The sequence below is a fragment of the Podarcis cretensis genome (genome assembly GCF_951804945.1).
Source record: "Podarcis cretensis genome assembly, chromosome: 2".
In the NCBI taxonomy this organism is placed as follows: domain Eukaryota; kingdom Metazoa; phylum Chordata; class Lepidosauria; order Squamata; family Lacertidae; genus Podarcis; species Podarcis cretensis.
Window position 1 is genome coordinate 76726382 of NC_137171.1, and position 21705 is coordinate 76748086.

General features: G+C 41.6%; 1 protein-coding gene and 1 long non-coding RNA gene across 3 annotated transcripts in view; one reads left to right on the plus strand and one right to left on the minus strand.

Moving 5' to 3' along the window:
• LOC307211075 (store-operated calcium entry regulator STIMATE-like) overlaps nucleotides 1–21705 on the minus strand; it is a 36620-nt gene that overhangs the window by 5215 nt on the left and 9700 nt on the right. The window contains exons 2-7 of one of the 2 annotated variants that reach the window (XM_079967336.1): nucleotides 18356–18404; nucleotides 15558–15653; nucleotides 13610–13731; nucleotides 3011–3123; nucleotides 2295–2372; nucleotides 101–250 (exon numbers count right to left, since the gene is read on the minus strand). In XM_079967336.1, coding sequence (XP_079823462.1) covers nucleotides 101–250; nucleotides 2295–2372; nucleotides 3011–3123; nucleotides 13610–13731; nucleotides 15558–15653; nucleotides 18356–18404 — 608 coding nt within the window. The remainder of the gene's footprint in view (nucleotides 1–100; nucleotides 251–2294; nucleotides 2373–3010; nucleotides 3124–13609; nucleotides 13732–15557; nucleotides 15654–18355; nucleotides 18405–21705) is intronic. The other variant, XM_079967337.1, reaches the window with a different exon arrangement.
• LOC307211100 lies at nucleotides 3132–4125 on the plus strand. The gene is made up of 2 exons (XR_013836296.1): nucleotides 3132–3901; nucleotides 3998–4125. It is a non-coding gene; the product is annotated as an uncharacterized lncRNA (long non-coding RNA).

The window sequence follows — 21705 nt, forward strand, 5'->3', positions numbered from 1 at the left end:
AGTGGAATAAAAGCAAAAACTAAAGTTACTTAAGGTTGCACCATCACTCCCTTCTCATTTGCTTACTGTAAACTATAGGAATAGCAAATGCAGAACTTGCCTCTGACTCAGACTCTTCGTGTGAGGCTGCTCTCCTGTATCGAACTTTGCTTCCATTCCTTGAATCCTGCCCAGCTTCTTTTTCTTCAAGTTTAGCTTTTGTTTTCCCTTTCTTCATAAGGAAGTTATCAACTACCCAGAACATGAATGCCTGTTACGATGGAGAAGTCAATGTTAAGTGCCATCTGTCATTCAATCTATAAGACAGCAGTCATATTTAAGGGACTTACAGTAAGGACTCTCTATCTATCTATCTATCTATCTATCATCTATCTATCTATCTATCTATCTATCTATCTATCTATCTATCTATCTATCATCTATCTACACACACACACACACACACACACACACACATACACACAGTTAAATGGGCCACCAAGAATGCTGAGCACCTTACACTTGTGTTCAGCAGCTTCAATTATAAAGAAAACATGAAGGAGATGTTTCAAACAGGAGTAGTCAACTTAGTGCCCTCTCAGATGTCGTTGGATTCCAAATCCCATCAACCTCAGCTTTCCTGGTTGATGGCTAGGGATGATGGGAGCTATAGTCCAGCAACATCGGGAAGGTACCTCATTGGCAACCCAGGTGTAGCACATTTCCCTACTTGCTTAGAAAATAAAAAATTGGTTTTAGTGGATTAGCATATACAACAAAAACTCATTTCTATATAAGAATTCTTATTCTCGCAGTGAATGTTCACATTTCTCCTGTATAATTACTCAGCAGGTAAGATAATGCAAAGAAAAAACCCAGAGTGCTACCAAGACAACAGAAGGACTAAAAAACTATCCACTTTTACATTTAGCAAACATTTATTTAAATTGTGTGCCCTCTGATGTGGCTCATGATTGAAAAAATAAAGAGTGGCAGACAGATTGACTGGAATATGTGCTTCAGATTTGGTATTCACTGAAGACTCTGAGTTAGGACTTTGCTGCACTTTGAAGTGTTTTGCTGAATATTGATTAGATTATCCTTTAAATGTTTTAGTCACACATGTTATCAGACGTGAGATACATGAGATGGTGACCCATCTATTATAAATGCTGCTTCTGAAAAGATCAGCTGCACAAGGCTGCACATATTTCATTTATGAAAGTTATTTATCTGAGTGCAGCAATGGGAACACAGTGGTGTGTAAAAGCACCCTGTTGTTCTCCTGACTTGAGGCAAGATCTTAATTTTGACATACGAAACCTTATTCAATTTGTGCCTGGTGCAAAACTGCTTCCTCTTTTAAAATATTTCAAGAGCGAAAAGCCCCATGTCTAACTACACTGTACACAGTTGTTCCCTTGGGCCACTTGAAAAGTCAAATGGTAGTCAAGTACTTTAAAACTGTAATTGTAATGGAGAAGCACATGAAATACAAAATACAGCTAGTTAACTTATGAAATAATGGCATTAAATAACAAAGTATCGTAATTATTCATAGCTCCCAATGTTGTGTAAATATAAGTGCATATTAGCAGTATGGCAAGAATATTTAATGCTGTATTGTTTTTAACACTCGATTGGGAGTCGCCCAGAGTGGCTGGGGAAACTCAGCCAGATGGGCGGGGTATAAATTTATTATTATTATTATTATTATTATTATTATTATTATTATTGAGTCTCGACTATGGACAGAAACATACTGTTTGGCACAAAAAGCAAATAGTCCTACACTTAGCAATGTGGTTATTGTTTAGTGTGCATCTGCACATACTTCCAATGGAACATGTGCAGATCTTCAGGAGCCTTTACTTGTGTAAGAAAAATGCCCCTATAAAATCAGCACGCTTAGCTTCATGGAGTAGTTGACCACAGTCAAAGAACAGACAAGCAGCTCAAATCAATTTATGTGCCTCAATATGAATAGGATTAAAACTAATTTTAAAAATGATTTCTGATTATTCCCTACTTTTGAAAGCAAAGAGTGTGTGTATGTTGTTGGGGGGGGGTTGGCTTCCCACTTATCCATTAATGTTCTTACAATCACCATAATGGAAGAGAAATCACTATTTCTTTGAAGAGGATTTAGAAATGATGAAAAAATTGATACCTGTCCTACAACTAAATGCTATGTTCAAAGCCAATTAACCTTTTACATTTATGTTCCGTCAAGTGCCACTGCAATGTATTTGCACTCCCAAGTATAAATATTTTAAAACACACTAAATATCCAGAAAACGTTTGTTTATACCAACATTTACAAAGAAGGGGACTATTAGCATGACAATAGCCAGCTCCAACTGAGGATTCTTTATAGGATTCAATACAGCTACCTGCAAAGAGAGAAAGAAGCACATTAATATTATGGTTGCAGACCTTGCAATTTTCTAGTCAGCCTCATGAAAGCAGAATTCAGAAAAAGGATAAAACTGGAAAAAGAGGGGTGGTGGAAACTGTATGTAGTTGCAGAACACATAGGCATGTCACCTGCTTCTAGATTACCAAGTGATCTATTAATTTTTCAGCACTTTAATATTTAGACGCTTGGCACTGCCCTAGAGTCTATGATAAGATCCTACTCTCTATTTGGGAGTCTACCATCACATATACAGATTTTAGCTGACAATGTCATACCCAGAGAAGTCCCATTGAAGTCAACGGACTTAAGCCTGCCATTGATTTCAAGTAGTCTACTCAGAATACGACTTAGTTGAAAGAACCCAAGATAATAAAGTGTAACTGAAGCATCTACTCAGCAGGACAGAAGGAAGGTTTTTGAATAAATGGTTATTCATACTCTACAAATGCAATATGGTATCTTACTATTAAGGCTTAGCCACCACAAATATTTTCATTAGGTCAGTTGTTAGCACTGGACTAGTCTCATTGAATTAAATTAAAGTACTGGTTACTATATGGTCTGTCTAACTGTCTCTCTATCTATTAAACATATGTATATCAAGACTCAAACCTCTTTCCACTGAGGTATTAGGAGAACTATGATGATGATGGTTTTCTCAAACATCATGATGACTATGTACAATGCACACTGGCCCACCCAAGCACTGCACTGAAGGGGGTCACCTACAAAACAAAACACAAATGGTTAGCAAGCAAGCTTAAATCGCATCTGAGTAGCTAGGAAGACACTAAGAAATCTTGATTCTTGGTTGTCCCTTATTTGAAAACAAAACTGTTTAATCTCATTCTAAGACAGATTTACACGATTTCGAAAGTTGAAACTGAACACACACAAAGGTGGAAGCATTCATTTCTCATGTGCCCTGAGGGCTCCTCTAATATTCTGTGTTTACAAAATGAACCTACCCCTAAACAAAAAACCCCACCACCTTTCATTTTGTGTCGTGTGTGGCAAATGGCTGCATCTTCTAATCAAAACTTAAAATGTTATATATACACTGTCTCTGGACTGAGCAAACGAAAAACTAACCTCCTGTAATAGTGAATAACCACTGTTACAAAACACCAAACAGCTAACTGCAATAGCACTTATAACAATTTTTTGAAAAAAGACTCTTCACGTTGTCTGTGCCTTCTTACGACACGTGCATGTTCAGCCTAATCCTGAAACCTTTCACCAAATCATCAAGGGTGCTGCCTATTCCTTCAAAGTTGTTAGCAAAAATACTGAAAGGTAATGGACCCTTCACTAAACTTCTGCAAAATGTCACTGGGTAGCTTTTCACAGTTTAGTGCCCATACAAATGAGTCACTATTCTTCCTCTATGGAGGTCAAATCCGGGATTCGCAGCCATGACTTCAAAAAAGAAGGCTTATAAGAAATGAGGAGACTAGTAAAAAGAAAGTTCAAAAGAGTCAAAGCTCTCTAGAATACTTGAAGGTTATTCAAATCCATAATAACATAGCTGTCAACTTTCCCCCTTTTTAAGGGAAATTCCATTATTCCAATAGGATTCCTTGCAAGAAAAGGGAAAAGTTGACAGCTATGCATAATAATTGAAGCTCAGCTGCAATGTATGCCCTAGATGTGGAAAGTGCCATCAAGCTCAGGAAGACAGCAGCATAGTGAATGAGCAGCGTCAAATATACCAGAGGGCATTCCCCCAGAAAAATGGAAGCCTTGACGCAATGAGAAGAAAAAGGAACGCAAGAAGAAATGCTATCAAACAAAAAATGGGAAAGAAGGAAAAAATGGAAAGAAGAAGAGATACTCACCAAGGAAATTTGGCAGAACAAATTGATATAATACATAGAAATAGTAACTATGACTGATAAACTAAGGAATAAGGATGAGTTTAAGGTCAGTATAGTTAAAGCTATGGTTTTCCCAGTAGTGATGTATGGAAGTGAGAGCTGGACCATAAAGAAGGCTGATCGCCAAAGAATGGATGCTTTTGAATTATGGTGCTGGAGGAGACTCTTGAGAGTCCCATGGACTGCAAGAAGATTAAACCGATCCATTCTTAAGGAAATCAGCCCTGAGTGCTCACTGGAAGGACAGATCCTGAAGCTGAGGCTCCAATACTTTGGCCACCTCATGAGAAGAGAAGACTCCCTGGAAAAGACCCTCATGTTGGGAAAGACTGAGGGCACAAGGAGAAGGGGACGACAGAGGACGAGATGGCTGGACAGTGTTCTCGAAGCTGCCAGCATGAGTTTGACCAAACTGCAGGAGGCAGTGGAAGACAGGAGTGCCTGGCGTCCTCTGCTTTATGGGGTCACAAAGAGTCAGATTCGATGAAATGACTAAATCAACAACAAAAGTAAGAGAAGAGTGGAGGTGTTTTGGAGATTATCTTAGAGGGTACAATATACAATTTAACCTACAAGTAGGAGTTAACATATGAGCACCAGGTAACATCAAAAAGGAAGACCTGAAATGGTAATGGGTGAAACATCAAGATCAAGATTTCCATAGAATGCCACAGAGAGATGGGTTGGGAAGTCTTAGGAAAAGAGATAAGCGATGCATGCTGTACGATGTGTATATAAAAGCTGTTAAAATTGCATAAATAAAAGGTTTTTTTTCAAAAAAAGAAAAAAATAACTGTGTTTTTTAGAAGCATATTACTAAAAAGCATTAAGAGCAATAATACTTTATCTAAATAAATACCAGAAGCAGGAAATCAGCTAGGATGACAGCTGGACCACCAAACAATGAAGGTATGCTAAAGGTGTCATGGCCCTGATGTTCAAACTTCTGGGGACGAGGCCAAGGATTCCGAATGGCAGAGGACATTTACCTCAGGGTCAGCCCCTGTTTCCCCCAGTACTTCTCTGGCATGAGAAGGCAATACTGTCCTCTTCTGACTTTAGTTCAGAAACCTAGTGGAACCACAGCTGAGAAGGGTATATGAAGTTCTAAGCTTCATATATTAATTTAAATTAACAAATCAGGACTGAACTGAGATGGTATCCACCCAAGAATTCTTCTTTTTTAAGTGAAACGGCTAATCTTCTATACCTGAAGACTTGAAGGTGGCGCAGGGGAGGGTATTTATAGGCCATACAGCAAATTGAACAAAATATTGCTGAAGAATCAATATGGTTTTGCAAAGGTAAGGTCCTGTCTCACTAAACATATAGAGTTCTTTGAAAGTGTTGACAAGCATGTGGGTGGGGCTAAGGAACTCCATGCTGATCCAGTGGCTGATGCCACTCTGCAGATAGAGGCCAGAGGGGCTCAGTCGAGAAAAACCTCTGCCCAATCCAACTCCCCCAGCCCAGCGCCAAGGAGGTTCAGGGGTGGGGCTAAGCAGCCTGAGCCACTGGATCACAAACAGGCCCCCTTGCTGCCACATGTCTACAGTGGGCCCAGTTGTTGCACCAACTCCAGGTTGCCACGGTGATCTGACTGTTCCCCCTTACTGCTCCGGCCGACATGCTTGGCAGGACTGTGATTGTAACAGTGATCCTGCGGCTCCATTACGCTCCATCGGACTGCCCCCGAATCAAATGCCTTGTCTAAGTCCTTTCTATACCAACTAGGAGTTTTGGCAAAATAAGTGAACTAGACTATGACATATTCAGTTTTAATTAACCCATATTAACTGCGACAAATTTTGCTCGTAGTATGCCCAAGCAGCTTCCTTATGTGCGTGGTTGTTTTCCCATGTACAGAAGACAAGCTTGTTAAGATTGACACTATTCACTCCTCTCTAGTCTACTAGGATCATATTAATTTCTCAAATATAGCTGCTGTACAACCCATCACTTTCTCAATACTATTTACAATTGTTTAGCCGAAGCTGCAATAGGATTCTTTGGAGTTTTTAATTATCTTACTGCTCTGGAGGGAAATGGACTACCTAAAAGAGGCTAGTACAAATGTGAGTTTTTTTTAAAAAGCAAACAAACCCGGTGGAGTTGAGTCTTCCTGTTTACTCACATATGAGAATTGGATAAGAGGACGAAGCACTAGCTAAAATATGAGTTTTAAAAAGCTTCTGCACATGATCTGATTTGCTGTAATGGTTCTCAATAAGCAGTGTCAGCACAACTAGAATGCAGCTATTTCTTATGATATTTTCCTCTCTGCTTTCAAGTCAGTTTCATGGTATCTTCAAATACAGACTAACAGCTGAGCCTGAGAACGCTGCAATGGAAACTCGAATACCTTCAAACAGCTGTAATGTGGAATGGGCCCTGGTCATTTCCTTTTCTGGCATGGCTTTGAAAGACATGCACCAGATATTTTACTTGCTGGTCTTGATGTTTATAATCTTTTTTTATGTCAGTGCTATATAACATTTGAGCACTTAACGCTTCGAAGTCTGCAAATTTCTAATAAAGAGTGTTACTGAAGTATATCCCATGCACCGCCAATTAAATATATAACTCTGTCTAGAGTTAATTACAGATTATTAATAAACGTTTCAGCAATAAAAATTCAAGCCTCTTTCTCCAGTCCAGATTTTAAATTGGTATATAGGGAACCATCTCTCTTTGTTCAGTGGAATTTGAAATATACCGAGCTCTCTATTTGCAGGTTAACACATGCAATTTTAATATATCTTAATGCTTTAATAGTAACATTTAAAATATAAAATCTTTGTATAGGATTTCTCTCATCCCCCCCCCCCCAATGCAGCATAGTTCCCTTTTGCTATTGCTGTTCCCCACAGAGACACCGGAAGAGACAAACATTTCTATGTGGCTCCAAATACCCTCCTGCTCAAGATCCTTCAGGTCCGTTTTTGGAGCATCTTGCCAGAAAAGAAGTCAGTCAGAATGATATACAAGATGCAGACCAACTCACTCCCAAACTCAATTTTCTTTTCCAAATCAATATTCTTAGTGGTTACTGGATGCAACTGAGCATGCTCTTTTCTCATGGGGTAGTGAGGAATTCTGTGTATTCCTGCAAACCTTGAAATTCTCCCACATAAAGACAGCAATCCTTTGTATATTTTCCTGGAGTCAACAAGACCCATGTTAAATTACATGCATGTACTGTCATGTATAAATTTATGGGTGCCTCCTGTCACCAATGTAGCAAATCTCATTATTCCACAGTACCTTCAGATGCACACATCTCACAATTCCTATACAGTGGACCCTCCGGATACAAACTTTATTTGTTCCGGGGGTCCTTATGTACCCCAAAATGTCCACAACGTGAGGTGCTGCTTCTGCGCACGGCATGATAGAGCGCTTCTGTGCATGCAGTGAAACCCGGAAGTATACACTTCCAGGTTTGCCGTGTTCACAACCCAAAAGTTACATTACCCGAGGGTCCACTGTATAGAACTAAGCAAAGTGTGAAGCAAGAAGAAGGGGCACACTTAAAGAACACACTAAGCTGCCTTTCCTTAGCCTCTTTTCCCTTCTTTTCTTCACATGTACTAAAGACGCATTTTGGCAACTTGCAAGTTACAAGGGATTCCAGCTGCCATTAAAAAAGAAGAAGCAAGTTTATGTATTTTGCTTTGGCAGAGCTCAGGCTTTCAAAATTGTGTTTCGTGGCCCCTTCCCTTCTGCTCACTCACACTACAAGCCTGGTGGGAAGCGGGTTGTGTTTTATCTGTTTTATATTGTATAGAGATCTTAGGATTTATCCAGGTGCTTGTGAAATAAAATTATTATTAATCAGTCACGAGAAACTCATTATCTGTATATCAAATACTGGTTGAAAGCTATTCCACCATTTTCAGAGGAAATAAACAGCTTTACTTAAATATCATGGGAAGGGAACCAAAACTCAAGGGCTGTTTCTCTTTCTACACTACATTCTACACTGCATGTCTCCCTTACCGCAGGAATTCCCCCACCAGAGAAGTGTCCTGATAAACAGGTAGGGAAGCCAAAGCAGGAATTAGTTTCTCGATGCTGGCGTCAGTATAGAAAACCCTCACTTATATGCCCAACTTCCTCATTACAGATACATACAAGTATGAATGGACCTGTGTACAAAAGATAAATGCAAAAGTCATTGTTGCACTGCTTAGTCTCAGGTTAAAGTAGAATAGTAGTAAGACTTTCAAACAAATAAAAGTATTTCCCTCCCCCAATAAACGTTTCAAGACCGGAACACAAATTTAGTAGCCTCCGTTTTAGAACAGCTTAGCAGTTGCTGTACAAAATCCATTTTGCACAGCCCAAGTGTACCTTAATTGAATGACAGGAGGCCAAGAAGAAAAGACAACAACCGATAATCTGGCGGATGCTGCCTTTCCATTCAAAGCATTGCTCAACTGCAAGCATTGCAAGGACTGACCTGCTGGGAGCCTGAAGGGCCCTGCCCTGCTTCTCTCCATCTGGCTTAGGGCGGGGCCTGACAGGCTCCATAAAGGACTGCTGCTGCTGCTGCTGCTGGGCAGAGAGGGCTCTGTTTTTGTTTTTTTAATTGCTTTTATTTTTTATCTGTGTCATTTTATATTGTGATTGATATTAATGCTGTAGTCTTAGTCTTAGTTTTAGATTTTATGATTTATGTGGAAATTGTTTTCCATTTGGTTGTGTACTTTTGGTTGTTTTTTATTTACTGCTTATGACTTCTGTTATGTTGGTAATTATGTAAATCTTGTTATGCTGTAAGCCGCCTTGAGCACTGTTTTAACTATGAAAAGGCGGCATACAAATAAAATGATGATGATGATGATGATGAATGCAGACATAATGCTGCCACTCTTTTAAATAAGGTTAAGCGATTGGAAGAGGATTGCACACTTCCACCTCTTATGCTTATTACATGTAGATATAAAGCTCGTGTGATGGTGTTAACCGTTGTATAAGCATTACATCTGCACCAACCCCTGGAGTACTGGAGGATCAACTTCAAGTGTTAAGCTCTGTTTGAAAGCGGACTGATCAGTATAGAAGCAATGCTGCACCGTAGCTAACGCTGACAAAATAAAGGAGAGCTGAATTTACATGGAAGAGAGTAGGAAGCTTGCAAGGCTACAGCCCAAGGGTGGACAATGTGATGCAAACTACACTTGCCATCATTCCTGACCACAGGTCAGAAAATGCACACATGCATTTTAGCAGTTTCTTGGTTCTTACCTATTATGTTAGTTTTGTTCTCTGTTGAAATAGTAGCACCCATATGTAATATAACTATCAATCAAAGGAGGCTGTGAAAGAAATACAAGTGCCAGCGTTTAGACTCAGACTTCCCTCACTCTCCCCATGCAACTCAATCTGCCATATCACCAGCAGCTCCTCCTGCATATGTTGAGGTATCAATTCTCCTCCCAAGACACTATCAAATTAAATCCATAAAAAGACAGGCTTTTAATATGAGAACAGAGTTGTTGTCTGTCCTACTGAAGTAATATCAAGCTATCACTAGGGATCAAATGATACATCTAGGAAAGTGAATGAGCTCATAAGAGGCAATCTGAAAATGCAAGAAAGGTCAGGGAGTGTTTCATTAGTTAATTCAGGGGGAAAAAGAATGCTCATTTTCCTAATCCTAAGCATGAATTAAAATACTCTCTTCCTTTAGTCTACTTCCCACCTGGCACTTTTGAAACAGAGGAAGCTTTGCAGAGCAGTTTGTGATATTACAAGAGATTTCTGCGCAGAGTCAGAAATCCCACTGGGCATGCCTAAAGTTCATCTCTGGAACTTGGCCAAAACTGCACTGCTGAACCTCAGTAATTCTGACTTATGATCTCATAGAATCATAGAGTTGGAAGAGACCACAAGGGCCATGGAGTCCAACCCCCTGCCAAGCAGGAAACACCATCAGAGCACTCCTGACATATGGTTGTCAAGCCTCTGCTTAAAGACCTCCAAAGAAGGAGACTCCACCACACTCCTTGGCAGCAAATTCCACTGTCGAACAGCTCTTACTGTCAGGAAGTTCTTCCTAATGTTTAGGTGGAATCTTCTTTCTTGTAGTTTGGAGCCATTGCTCCATGTCCGCTTCTCTGGGGCAGCAGAAAACAACCTTTCTCCAAGGCATCCTAAACACTTTCAGGACTTAAGTGCAAAGACGTTTATTTCTGAATCTAATATGAGCGGGGAGCAAATCTCTTTGCAAGGAGGAAGAGTTATCCAATCTGGCATAATAGTGGAATTTTTTTTTTTTTTTGCATCTGGAGTCTCCCTGAATCCACTACCCAACCAAAAGTAGTGGGGGAAGAAATGAATACTGGGCTCAGGAAAATCTTAGACAAAGATAAACCCAGTAACTGTACAAAGCCATTTCACCCGAGCTCAAGCACATCCATGAGCTTAAGACTCCCTATTGGGTTAAGTAAAAAAGGACTTGCTAGGATCCTCCTAGATGCAGGATGCTGTGAGGGTGGCTAGTAAGAAATTCAATTTAGACATGATTCAGCATTGAAATATTTCCACCAAGGCAGGGAGAGGCTTCACATGAGCCTGTGATAGTGTTCTCTTTTTCTTTATCCAATACGGGGAAGAATGGGGATGTGCTGGGTAGTTCTTCCCCACCTGCAGCAGGGAGCCTGTTGTGTTTGTGGACTAGAATTTAGAATCTTGTGCATTTTGAGTTCTAAATTGTACAGGATGCTTTAACAGATACAGCAAGTCTCCTACTGCAGATGGGTATGGAGATGAGACAGAGGGGGAGAACCCGTGAATAGGGCTTTACTGTGTATTACTCCAGGTCCAAATTATTACATATTTCATGCTTTAACGTGAGTGGTGTTTTACAAAAACACAAGAGGACAGGTCTTTCAATCTAAAATTTGATGTAGGAGACAAAGGAAGGGAAATGGATGCAGGGGAAAACAAAAGAAAAATATTTACTATTTCAATTACATAGTCTAAATGACACTAGGGGCTGGGGACTAGGGGGTGAAGGCTTCACACAGCAGGTGGGTTGTGAGAAGGTATCTGAAGGAAGTAAGAGAAGGGGCATTAATGTTTATCTGATTCTGGTTTTTTTTAAAACATAATTTTTATTAACAGGCCAATCATATCAGTGGTGCCCCCAAGACGAATGCCTCGCAAGACGGAAAACCCGCTAGACGAAAGGGTTTTCCGTTTTGGAGGTGCTTCGCAAAACAAATTTCCTATGGGCTTGCTTCGCAAGGCGAAAATGTCTTGCGAGTTCCTGCGGGTTTTTTTCCCCTCCCCTCCCTTTTTCTAAGCCGCTAAGCCGCTTATAAGCTGATCCGCTAAACCGCTTATCAGCTGATCTGCTAAGCCGCTTATCAGCTGATCCGCTAAGCCGCTAATAGCGCTAATCCGCTAATGGGCTTGCTTCGCAAGACGAAAAAACCGCAAGATGAAGAGACTCGCGAAACGGATTCTTTTCGTCTTGCGAGGCACCACTGTATTTCATATCACATTGATTCCAAATTAAACAGCCAAATTTTTCAATTTTGTTGGGGATACCCATACATCAAGCTCCGGATGAGAATTCTAACATCACTTCTATTACTGCTTTAATTAAACAGTTCTATCCAGTTCTATCCCGATAGTCTCTTTTTTTACTTTCTTCATCTTCCTGTTGTTGCAATATATTCCTTTCTTTGCGATCTCTGATAATCTTCACAGGCAGGTTAAGAACAAACATCATCTGCGTGGGTTTTACACACTCCACAAGTCATATCTCATAGGGACAGCCACCTTTTCGCTCCTCCTTAGAAAATTTATCTTCGGTCTGCCCTTTAGCTTTCCCAGGCTTGTAAAATATCTCCTAGAGGGCTCTGCTAGGTTAAAGATCAAATTCCAAACATCGTTCACTTTCAAATAGTCCTGGTTCTCCTCCCCCCGTCTTTCTTAAACAAGCCTGTCTTGCGAGACGCCATTTTAAAACTGCGTCATAAAATTTTTCCATTCTCCGATCTTTACGAATCCTCTCTTCATTCATCATTAATTCATCCCACACAGTTTTTAAATTCCTGCTTGTGTAGTAAAATACGGCGGTTCTTTTTTCTTTGGGGTGGAGAGTTATTTATACTCAAATAAGACAAAGAAGAAAAGTTTTTTCCTCCACCCCACCTTCTTAGCTCCAGACATACCCATCTCTTAATGGCGCTTCATCTCCTGATTTATTTGTCTTTGCCCGCCGCTCCGATCCCAGAAATCCATTAATCAGCAGTCTTACCTCCCGACCTTTGCTTGACGTATGTGCTTTAACATCTTCCAATTACAGTGGTGCCCCGCAAGACGAACGCCTCGCAAGACGGAAAACCCGCTAGACGAAAGGGTTTTCCGTTTTGGAGGCGCTTCGCAAAACGAATTTCCCTATGGGCTTGCTTCGCAAGACGAAAATGTCTTGCGAGTTCCTGCAGGTTTTTTTTCCTTTTTTCCCTTTTCCTAAGCCCTAAGCCGCTTATCAGCTGATCCGCTGATAAGCCGCTTATCAGCTGATCCGCTAGAAGCCGCTAAATCGCTAATAGCGCTAATCCACTAAGCTGTCAATGGGCTTGCTTCGCAAGACGAAAAAACCGCTATACGAAGAGCCTCACGGAACGGATTAATTTCGTCTTGCGAGGCACCATTGTATATATTTCCAATTATATTTTCATGTTAAAGCAAACCAGCACGTGCAGATTGGAGACGGCGTCTGAGAAGAGCCGACCACACCGAGGGCTGAGCCAAGTGACCGGCGCACCCCCTTCTCTCGAATCTGGGGGTGCATTGTGGCCACTGCTGGCAAGGCAGTCCCCCCCATATCCTTGGGGGGGGGAAGACTGCATACTTCCCATAGCAGCCTCTTAATTACCTCGTGTGGATCAGAGAGATGTTATTGTCGGCCATCTTCCAATGCGCCACCTGGTGGCCCCCCTAATGTTTATCTGATTCTGGGAGGTAGTTCCAATCGTAAGGGACAAAAGGTGGAGTCATCTGAGAGAGCAGAAGACTAAAGTCCTTATGTCTCAAAGCTGGAAAAAACCCCAGATCTGTTGCAGACCACAGCCATCATTCTCAGCCAGCTGATGTGCTGCTTTCTGATTGCGAAACAATACTGTTTTGTTAGGAGATTCACTCCAGCTTGCATCTTGGCAATGTGTAGTGATCAAATATCTGCACCTTTGGAAAAGAAACATGCTACACAGTTGCAGGTGCTAATATGCCAAATACATTAAAACTGCCCATCTAGTAAGTTATTAAAGCAGCTCAGCCCCAAAAGAATTCCTTTCTAAGGCATCAAAATCCTTACCATATTCACCAAAGCGAAGGGACTCCCACTGCTGCCATTCAACAATGGTGTTTACTGCCCGCACACCAGCGTAAATTAGCAGCATTCCCAAGGTGGCATCCAGCAGAAAGTTGATAAGGTACCTAAAGGGATAAGAAAAATACACAAAAGAAATAGGACATATCTGAGGCCTATGCAGCTGCCATAATCAAAATTCCAATCCATATGACTCTCAGCCATCACCACCACCTAGATCTTTGCCCTTGACAGCGCTGTCACCTATTCAAGATGCCTAGCAACTTAGTCACACAGTAATTGTAAGATATGCTACTCTTCATTCTTCATTTTTAGTGGTCAAGCAGCAAGCATAGGTAGGCAGGGTCACACTCAAGGGCTAGTGCAGTACAGTGGTTACCATGTTGGACTAGAACCAGGGCAATCCAGATTCAAATCCCTGCTTGGTCATTAGGCATGCTAAACATGCTTGGCCCAGTCACTCATTTTGAGCTTTAGTCTTCCTCATAGAGCAGTTGCTAAGATAAAAATCTACATGCATGTAGAAGTACTGTTTTTGGGGGACAGGAGGCGGGCAGGTGTGGAGGATTCCCTGGTCCTGAATGGGGTAACTGTGCCCCTGAAGGACCAGGTGCGCAGCCTGGGAGTCATTTTGGACTCACAGCTGTCCATGGAGGCACAGGTCAAATCTGTATCCAGGGCAGCTGTTTACCAGCTCCATCTGGTACGTAGGCTGAGACCCTATCTGCCTGCAGACTGTCTCGCCAGAGTGGTACATGCTCTGGTTATCTCCCGCTTGGACTACTGCAATGCGCTCTACGTGGGGCTACCTTTGAAGGTGACCCGGAAACTACAACTAATCCAGAATGCGGCAGCTAGACTGGTGACTGGGAGCGGCCGCCAAGACCATATAACACCGGTCTTGAAAGACCTACATTGGCTCCCAGTACGTTTCCGAGCACAATTCAAAGTGTTGGTGCTGACCTTTAAAGCCCTAAATGGCCTCGGTCCAGTATACCTGAAGGAGCGTCTCCTCCCCCATCGTTCTGCCCGGACACTGAGGTCCAGCTCCGAGGGCCTTCTGGCGGTTCCCTCACTGCGAGAGGTCAAGTTACAGGGAACCAGGCAGAGGGCCTTCTCGGTAGTGGCGCCCACCCTGTGGAATGCCCTCCCATCAGATGTCAAAGCAATAAACAACTACCTGACATTCAGAAGACATCTGAAGGCAGCCCTGTTCAGGGAAGTTTTTAATATGTGACATTTTAGTGTATTTTTCATCCTTGTTGGAAGCCGCCCAGAGTGGCTGGGGAAACCCAGCCAGATGGGCGGGGTACAAATAATAAATTATTATTATTATTATTATTATTATTATTATTATTATTATGCTCAAATGCAAAAGCGCAAGCAAAAAGTCAATAGAAGTTCTGTTTGAAGTGGATTTTTTTGGTGTCTTTTTAAAAAAACACTATATGAATACATTACTGTAGAATGAGAGGCTAGATGGATTAAGACATTTGGATCGATCAACCTGGATGCATAAATTTGAGCTATTATTATACTTGAGCCCACCAGAGGTCACTATTGTCCTGGAAAACAATCAAGCTGTGACTGATTATCTCTATTTCCCAGCTTTTTTGACAGAATTGCTCCATCTGGAGGAATACCAGCGTTTCAAAGTCAGGGTTTATCATTTGAAGGGAATTGTGCACTGCAGGAAAGAAGAAGTTTGATGCTGTTCTGCACTATAAGGATGTTTATGAAGCATCTGACTTGCTGGCCTGACCAAGCAGGACCCTACTTCACTGATTTCTAACTTAGTTTGTTGGGCAGGGATCTAAATTTAAACTTTGTTGGAGCAATATTTCTAAACCTTGTTGGCTATTATTCTAAAACAGCACGCAGGATGGTTCTATAAAGTGTTGTGTATACACACACACACACACACACTACTTACAGTGAACAAGGGTCCTCTTCAGTAAGGTCTGATAAATACACATTGGCAAAGTGGATGAACAACATCCCTATGGCTTGTTTGGAAGTATCCAAAAACCTACAGGAAGTTAAAAAAATAGTCATCACATGAAACACAGACCATACAGATCTCCTTATCTAAAACTGCAAGTTCTTAGAAAGGAAAGATACCAAGGGTGCACAATAAGTTTTGAACATTTTATCCTGGAGGCGAGAGACCCTTTTCAGCCCAAATACTGCATTTCTTCATGGGGAACCTTCCAGGGGGCGGCATGCTAATAAGGTGGGGTGGTGGCAAAAGTGGAGACTGGCAAGTTTGAGAACTATGTCCCAGCAACACGAAAAGACACAGGTTTCTCTAGAAATCCCCCCCTTCCATCCTCCATCAAGGTGAAATAGTTACATATTGCAACAGAGGAAAGCTCTGGAGAGTATAGAGCACAGCCAGTGACGGCCAGAAAGAGTCCTGGGGGGCTGCATTTTGCCTCAGCCATGAGAACCCTCATCACTTTTTAAATTTCCTGCTTGCCTGGCAAAGTCCAGTCTATTAAATTCACAAGTACAGTGGTGCCCCGCAAGACGAACGCCTCGCAAGACGGAAAACCCGCTAGACGAAAGGGTTTTCCGTTTTGGAGGCGCTTGGCAAAACGAATTTCCCTATGGGCTTGCTTCGCAAGACGAAATGTCTTGCGAGTTCCTGCGGGTTCCCCCCCCTTTTTTCCCCTTTTCCTAAGCCGCTTATCAGCTGATCTGCTGATAAGCCGCTTATCAGCTGATCCGCTAAAAGTCGCTAAACCGCTAATAGTGCTAATCCGCTAAGCTGTCAGTGGGCTTGCTTCGCAAGACGAAGCAACCGCTATACGAAGAGCCTCATGGAACAGATTAATTTCGTCTTGCGAGGCACTACTGTATACACATCAACACTACCAGCTTTCACTAACCAACCAACCAACCCAACAACAAACTAACATTTCTCATTCTATATACAGTGGTGCCTCGCAAGACAAAATTAATCCGTTCCACGAGTCTCTTCGTCTTGCGGTTTTTTCGTCTTGCGAAGCACGGCTATTAGTGGCTTAGCGGCTATTAACGGCTTAGCGGCTTTAAGAAAAAGGAAACAAACTCGCAAGACGTTTCGTCTTGCGAAGCAAGCCCATAGGGAAATTCGTCTTGCAGAACAACTCAAAAAATGGAAAACTCTTTCGTCTTGCGCGTTTTTCGTCTTGCGAGGCATTTGTCTTGCGAGGTACCACTGTATAACTTGACTGGGTGAGAGGGAATGAAGTGCAAGTGCTCTTCATTCATAAGGGTCATTAGCAGGCAAGTTTCATTTTTTATTAGACATTCCGATATATTCCTCTGTTTTCTAGACCCATGTGTCAAACTTAAATGAGCTGGAGAGTGAAATTTCCTATCTAACAGATGCCTGGGTTCACTCAAAATTATGGAGCTAATGGGCTTATCCAGCCCCAATTTGCCTCCTTTCCACATCTTGTTTTCTCCAAACTCCTCATGAGCACCACCACTGCCTCAAGCCGCCAGCTCTTCTCTTCTCTGCCAGTAAGCCTTGTTCCCATATACTGCACCTTTCCCCCCATTCCTGCCAGCTGAACTTCCCTTGTCACTTAAGTCTCTGCAGGCCAGCACCCATTCCACACCTCTCTGGATTGGCTACTGATACTGGATAACTGCACTCTGCACTTCTGTTTCCACACACCTTGACCCCTGCACTGCTAATTTATGTCACAAAATTTATATACCACTTGACGGTAAATTGAACCTCTCTAAGTGATTTGCAAAAATGGAAAAAAACGAAAAACATCTCTAAGGGATTTGCAAAAATGAAAAACTGTCAATAAAGGGTCAAGTTTAAAACACATTATTTAAGACAAATAAAAATATAATTAAAATCAACTGTAAGCTAAAAACAGATCAAAACACCTGCCAACTCTTGCTTGCCTGGATAGGACGGCCCGAGCAAAAATGTTTCTAGCAGGCACTGAAAAGTGTACACTCAGCAATCTGATGTCAATAGGCAGTGAGTTCCTAATCTGGGAGAGGCAGGAAGAAACAGCCAGTGCTAAATAAATCCTACTAAGGGCACTGACTTTCAAACTCAGAAGATTTGTCTGCAGTATGAGAAAGATGTCATGGGCAATTAAAATTGATGGGAGTATGCAGAAATGGTGGAATTTACCAGAAGAATAAGAAACTAAGAAGAGAGACTTTTTAAAAACAGAATGGGGAAAAATTTTTGACTATCAGGAAGATGTAAACAACTTAAAACATCAGCAGAATAAACACGTGAGCTAAGAAATAAGGGAAAGGGAATACAAAGGGGAAATCAGTGAATAGGCTTGAGCTGGATATACAGTAACAAAAAGATATACACTACGTAACCACAGACAGGAGGGGAGGGGAAGTCGAGGGAAATGCAGATTGATGTACTTTGTTCTAGCGAACAGGTTTTAAATTTAAATTGATTTAAATTTCAAAATGACCTGCTGCTCCTGCAGTTTGATATTATTTGCCTCAGCTTTGCCTGGCACAGGAAGACCCTGTAATGCAACTACAATCTTCTTTTATAAGGACACAGAATCGAGTGCAACATTCTCAGACATCCCTGCCTTGGTGTTCCTATAGACTGGAAAAAAACAAAACGTAATCCGACGCATGGTAGTCAGGTTGCAACTGCCTGCCCTTTGTAATGCATCGCCCAAGGTCCATGAGCTGAACATCTAGGAAAGGTAAGGCACTCTAGGAACAATACAATGCACTTACCAAATTCTCCAAGGACGCCTTTCATGCTTTGGTTCTCTGAAGCGTTTCACTGAAAAGAGAATTGAAGATTATCAGTGGACTGGCAAAGCTGTACCAACCAAAGTCCTCCACCCTGTTCAGCTGAATCTGAATGCAAAGTTGCTCATGAATAGTAGGGTTGATTTCATACTCACATCTTATTAAATCTAGACCACTATATTCAAGAGCAAACTGCAATTGACCACTTTGAACACTCTTCGTAGATTGGCATCTACGTTCAGTTCCAAGGTTTCGTTGGTACTTATCCACTATATATTTTACCGTCTGGTAACATGCACCCCTTTCTTCTGCCCTCCCCTTTACATTAAAGACTTGACTCAAGCAACCCAGTAAATATGATAGTCTTCAAATCCAGAGTTGCATAGCCCATTTAGGGCGGTGCAAAATTGCTGAACTAAGTCATTCCTGTTAAAAAAACAAACAAGGAAATACTTAGGTAATTTAAAACGACTGAACAATTTAAGGCCATTTGCTGAGAGAAAAATGGAAAGGTCACAATAAAAGCTAAAACAAAGGCAGTGTACTTATTGCTTGAAGTGGTGTGTTCATTTTATTGGGGACATGCGGCCATTATGGTTATAGCTTGAAATAGTAGCATGAAAATGAGAGCAATGAACTCAACTTGCTTTGCAAGTGAAAGCCTAGGGAGAAGGAAGATTTGCCTTAATGCTATTTTCCACCAGCTTAGAAATACTGTCAGTTTACGTAAGCTTACCAAAATACAAGCTACAATTAGGCAACTATAACTCATGCTACAGTATTAACTTTTACAGTTAAAAAAAGTAATCTAGGTAATTCAGAGTCCTCATGCTCCTTACAACAGAAGGGAATTAAGGAAAGGATGAGGAATTTGTGCAGCCAGCTCTTTAAAAAAAAAAAGAGAGAATTGCAGGGGTGAATGGTTTCCTTGAGCTATATATGGAGATAAATACTGCAATTAAAAGCGGAAAGCGCCAGTAAACAATGATGAAAAGCCAACATGCAAGGAATTGCACAACAGCTTGACAGAATGCAAGGTTACACAGAAACAAAGGCAACACATCTCACTGCATAATTATACTTTGCCTCTTGTAACAGGCCAAAGGTGGGCATGGAAGCTGTATACCAGGGGCAACCAAAGTGGTGACTTCCAGAAATTGTCTGGACTACAACTCCTAGCATCCTTGATTATTGGCTAGCTTGCCTGGAGCTGGTGGGAATTAGGGTCCAACTTCACATGGAGGGCAGCAGGCCATAAAGGAAAACAACAAATTACACGCCCTTATGAAACAATCATTTTTGTGGCAGCATTTATTAAGATGCCATAATAAAAGATGGGTCAAATTTCTATGGTGGAAGAACCAGCATGAACATGTTATTAAGCAGACATTCTGTGATGAGGATAGAGGGAAAGCAGGTGGTAGAGTATTAACTGAGGTGCTGAAGTCATAGCTGTAATGTTTTATCTGGTTCGTTGGCTTTATATGACTGTTTTAGAGACAATTTAAGGTAGTGCTACCTTTCAGAGCTCTCAGGGGTTCAATTATTGAAAAAAGAAAACGTAAGGAATTTCATGATCTGATGAAGTTGGATCTAATGTTCAAGAAGTCTGTGCCACAACAAATCTGTTAGCCTTTAAGATGGCATGGGACTTTTCTTGCCTCCCTCTGAAGCCCACCCCATCACTTGACCCCAGCATCTGCTCTGGATGGTTGGAGGACCCTCCAGAGCCACGGGGGGGGGGGGGGAGTGTGAAGGCCTCACGTGGAGAAGAGGAAGGGGAAGCCCTGCTGGATGAGTGCAGCTCTGCTGACAGCAGCTGCTAACATCTCACAGAAGGATCTGGAAGGTCTTCCGACTTTGGGGACAGGTTGCCAAAGGATACACTGGAAGGGTGAGGCTGAAAAAAACCACACAGAGGCAGTGCAAACGGCCTTTTGGATTCTGACTGTGATATATCACTGCCTAGGAAGTGATTAAATTTAAAATGCTACATCATGTGTAACACTTAGCCCCCCTCTAATTTATCTGTTTAGTCGTCCTGATTTGTTTGCACACAACTTGCACAGAGAGGTTATGTGAGCCCAGACTTTATTGAGAGTATATTCAGATTTGTCTGCAGGAAGGTTACACGACAATGAGGATTCTTTCAGGTTTGTTAGCAGGGAGGGCATATGATTGTTAACCAACTCTTTTCAGCACATGTCCCTGTTCCTTTCCTAACTGCAAAAGTCTCTGTTTTAGACAAACAACAACAACAACAACAACAACAACAACGTGGATTTGTTGTGCCAGAGTGCTTTAATCCACTTTAATTGCGCAAACCGAAACCTACAGCAAACCGAAACCTACAGTATGCAGTTGGATTCTTCCTGCAAAATACTGGTAGTGACCAGACATTATTTTCATAATGGGTTTTTAAAATGACTAATTTTGAAGCACGGTATCAATTCACTGGCAGACACTAAAAAATGTTGTTTGCATACAGAGCACCAGAATTCTTCAAAGTAGTAAGAGGAAATTGAAGCTGAGATTTGCCAACTGGCAAACTGTAGGCTGTCAACTGAAAAGGAATTAGAAAATATAATCTGCAAGTTGGAAAAGATTCTCTTTTTCCCCCCTGGAGAGAACAAATATTGAGTCTATTCCAGCTCTGTAATGCTGCTTCATTTGGAGAAAAGAATCCAAGAAAATTGCAGAAAGCTGTTTAAAGAGACACCAGCTTGCAATACATCTAGCAGGAAACTGATAGCATAAAGTCCTGGAAGTGCGGGGTGGGGGTGGGGGAGTCTCCAGAACAGTAACAAGGATCAGCCAGGAGATTACACTTTTCACTATCATGCACTTAAGCCATTTCTTTAATTGGCATATGTTTTCTATAATTTGAACAAGGCAAAGCTTTTTATTACTCATTAAGCCCTAAATGGCTTGGGAGCAGATGATCTAAATGACTGCCCTCCCTCCTTGCATGAACCTGCTCATGCTCTACTGTCAACATCTAAGGTCTTGCTCTGTGTTTCACCACCTTGGGAGGTGTGCTTGGCAGGGTCTAGAGAGCAAGACTTCTCAGCAGAGCAGCCGGATGGTGAGAAACGCCTTCCCAAAAGAGGTTGCCCCCCCCCTTGAAATTTAGGAAGGCAGGAAACGTATCCCACTGTGCCTTTGATGCATTTTTAAATGTCACTGTTGCTTTATGGTCCTCTTACGCTGCATTTTATTTCTTAAACTGTTATGATTTATTTAACCACACTCCTCTGGCACACCCTAAGTACTGAGTCTTTAAAAAATGAAGCACAATTGAAAGTGGAGACTACAGATGTACTGCTCCTTGT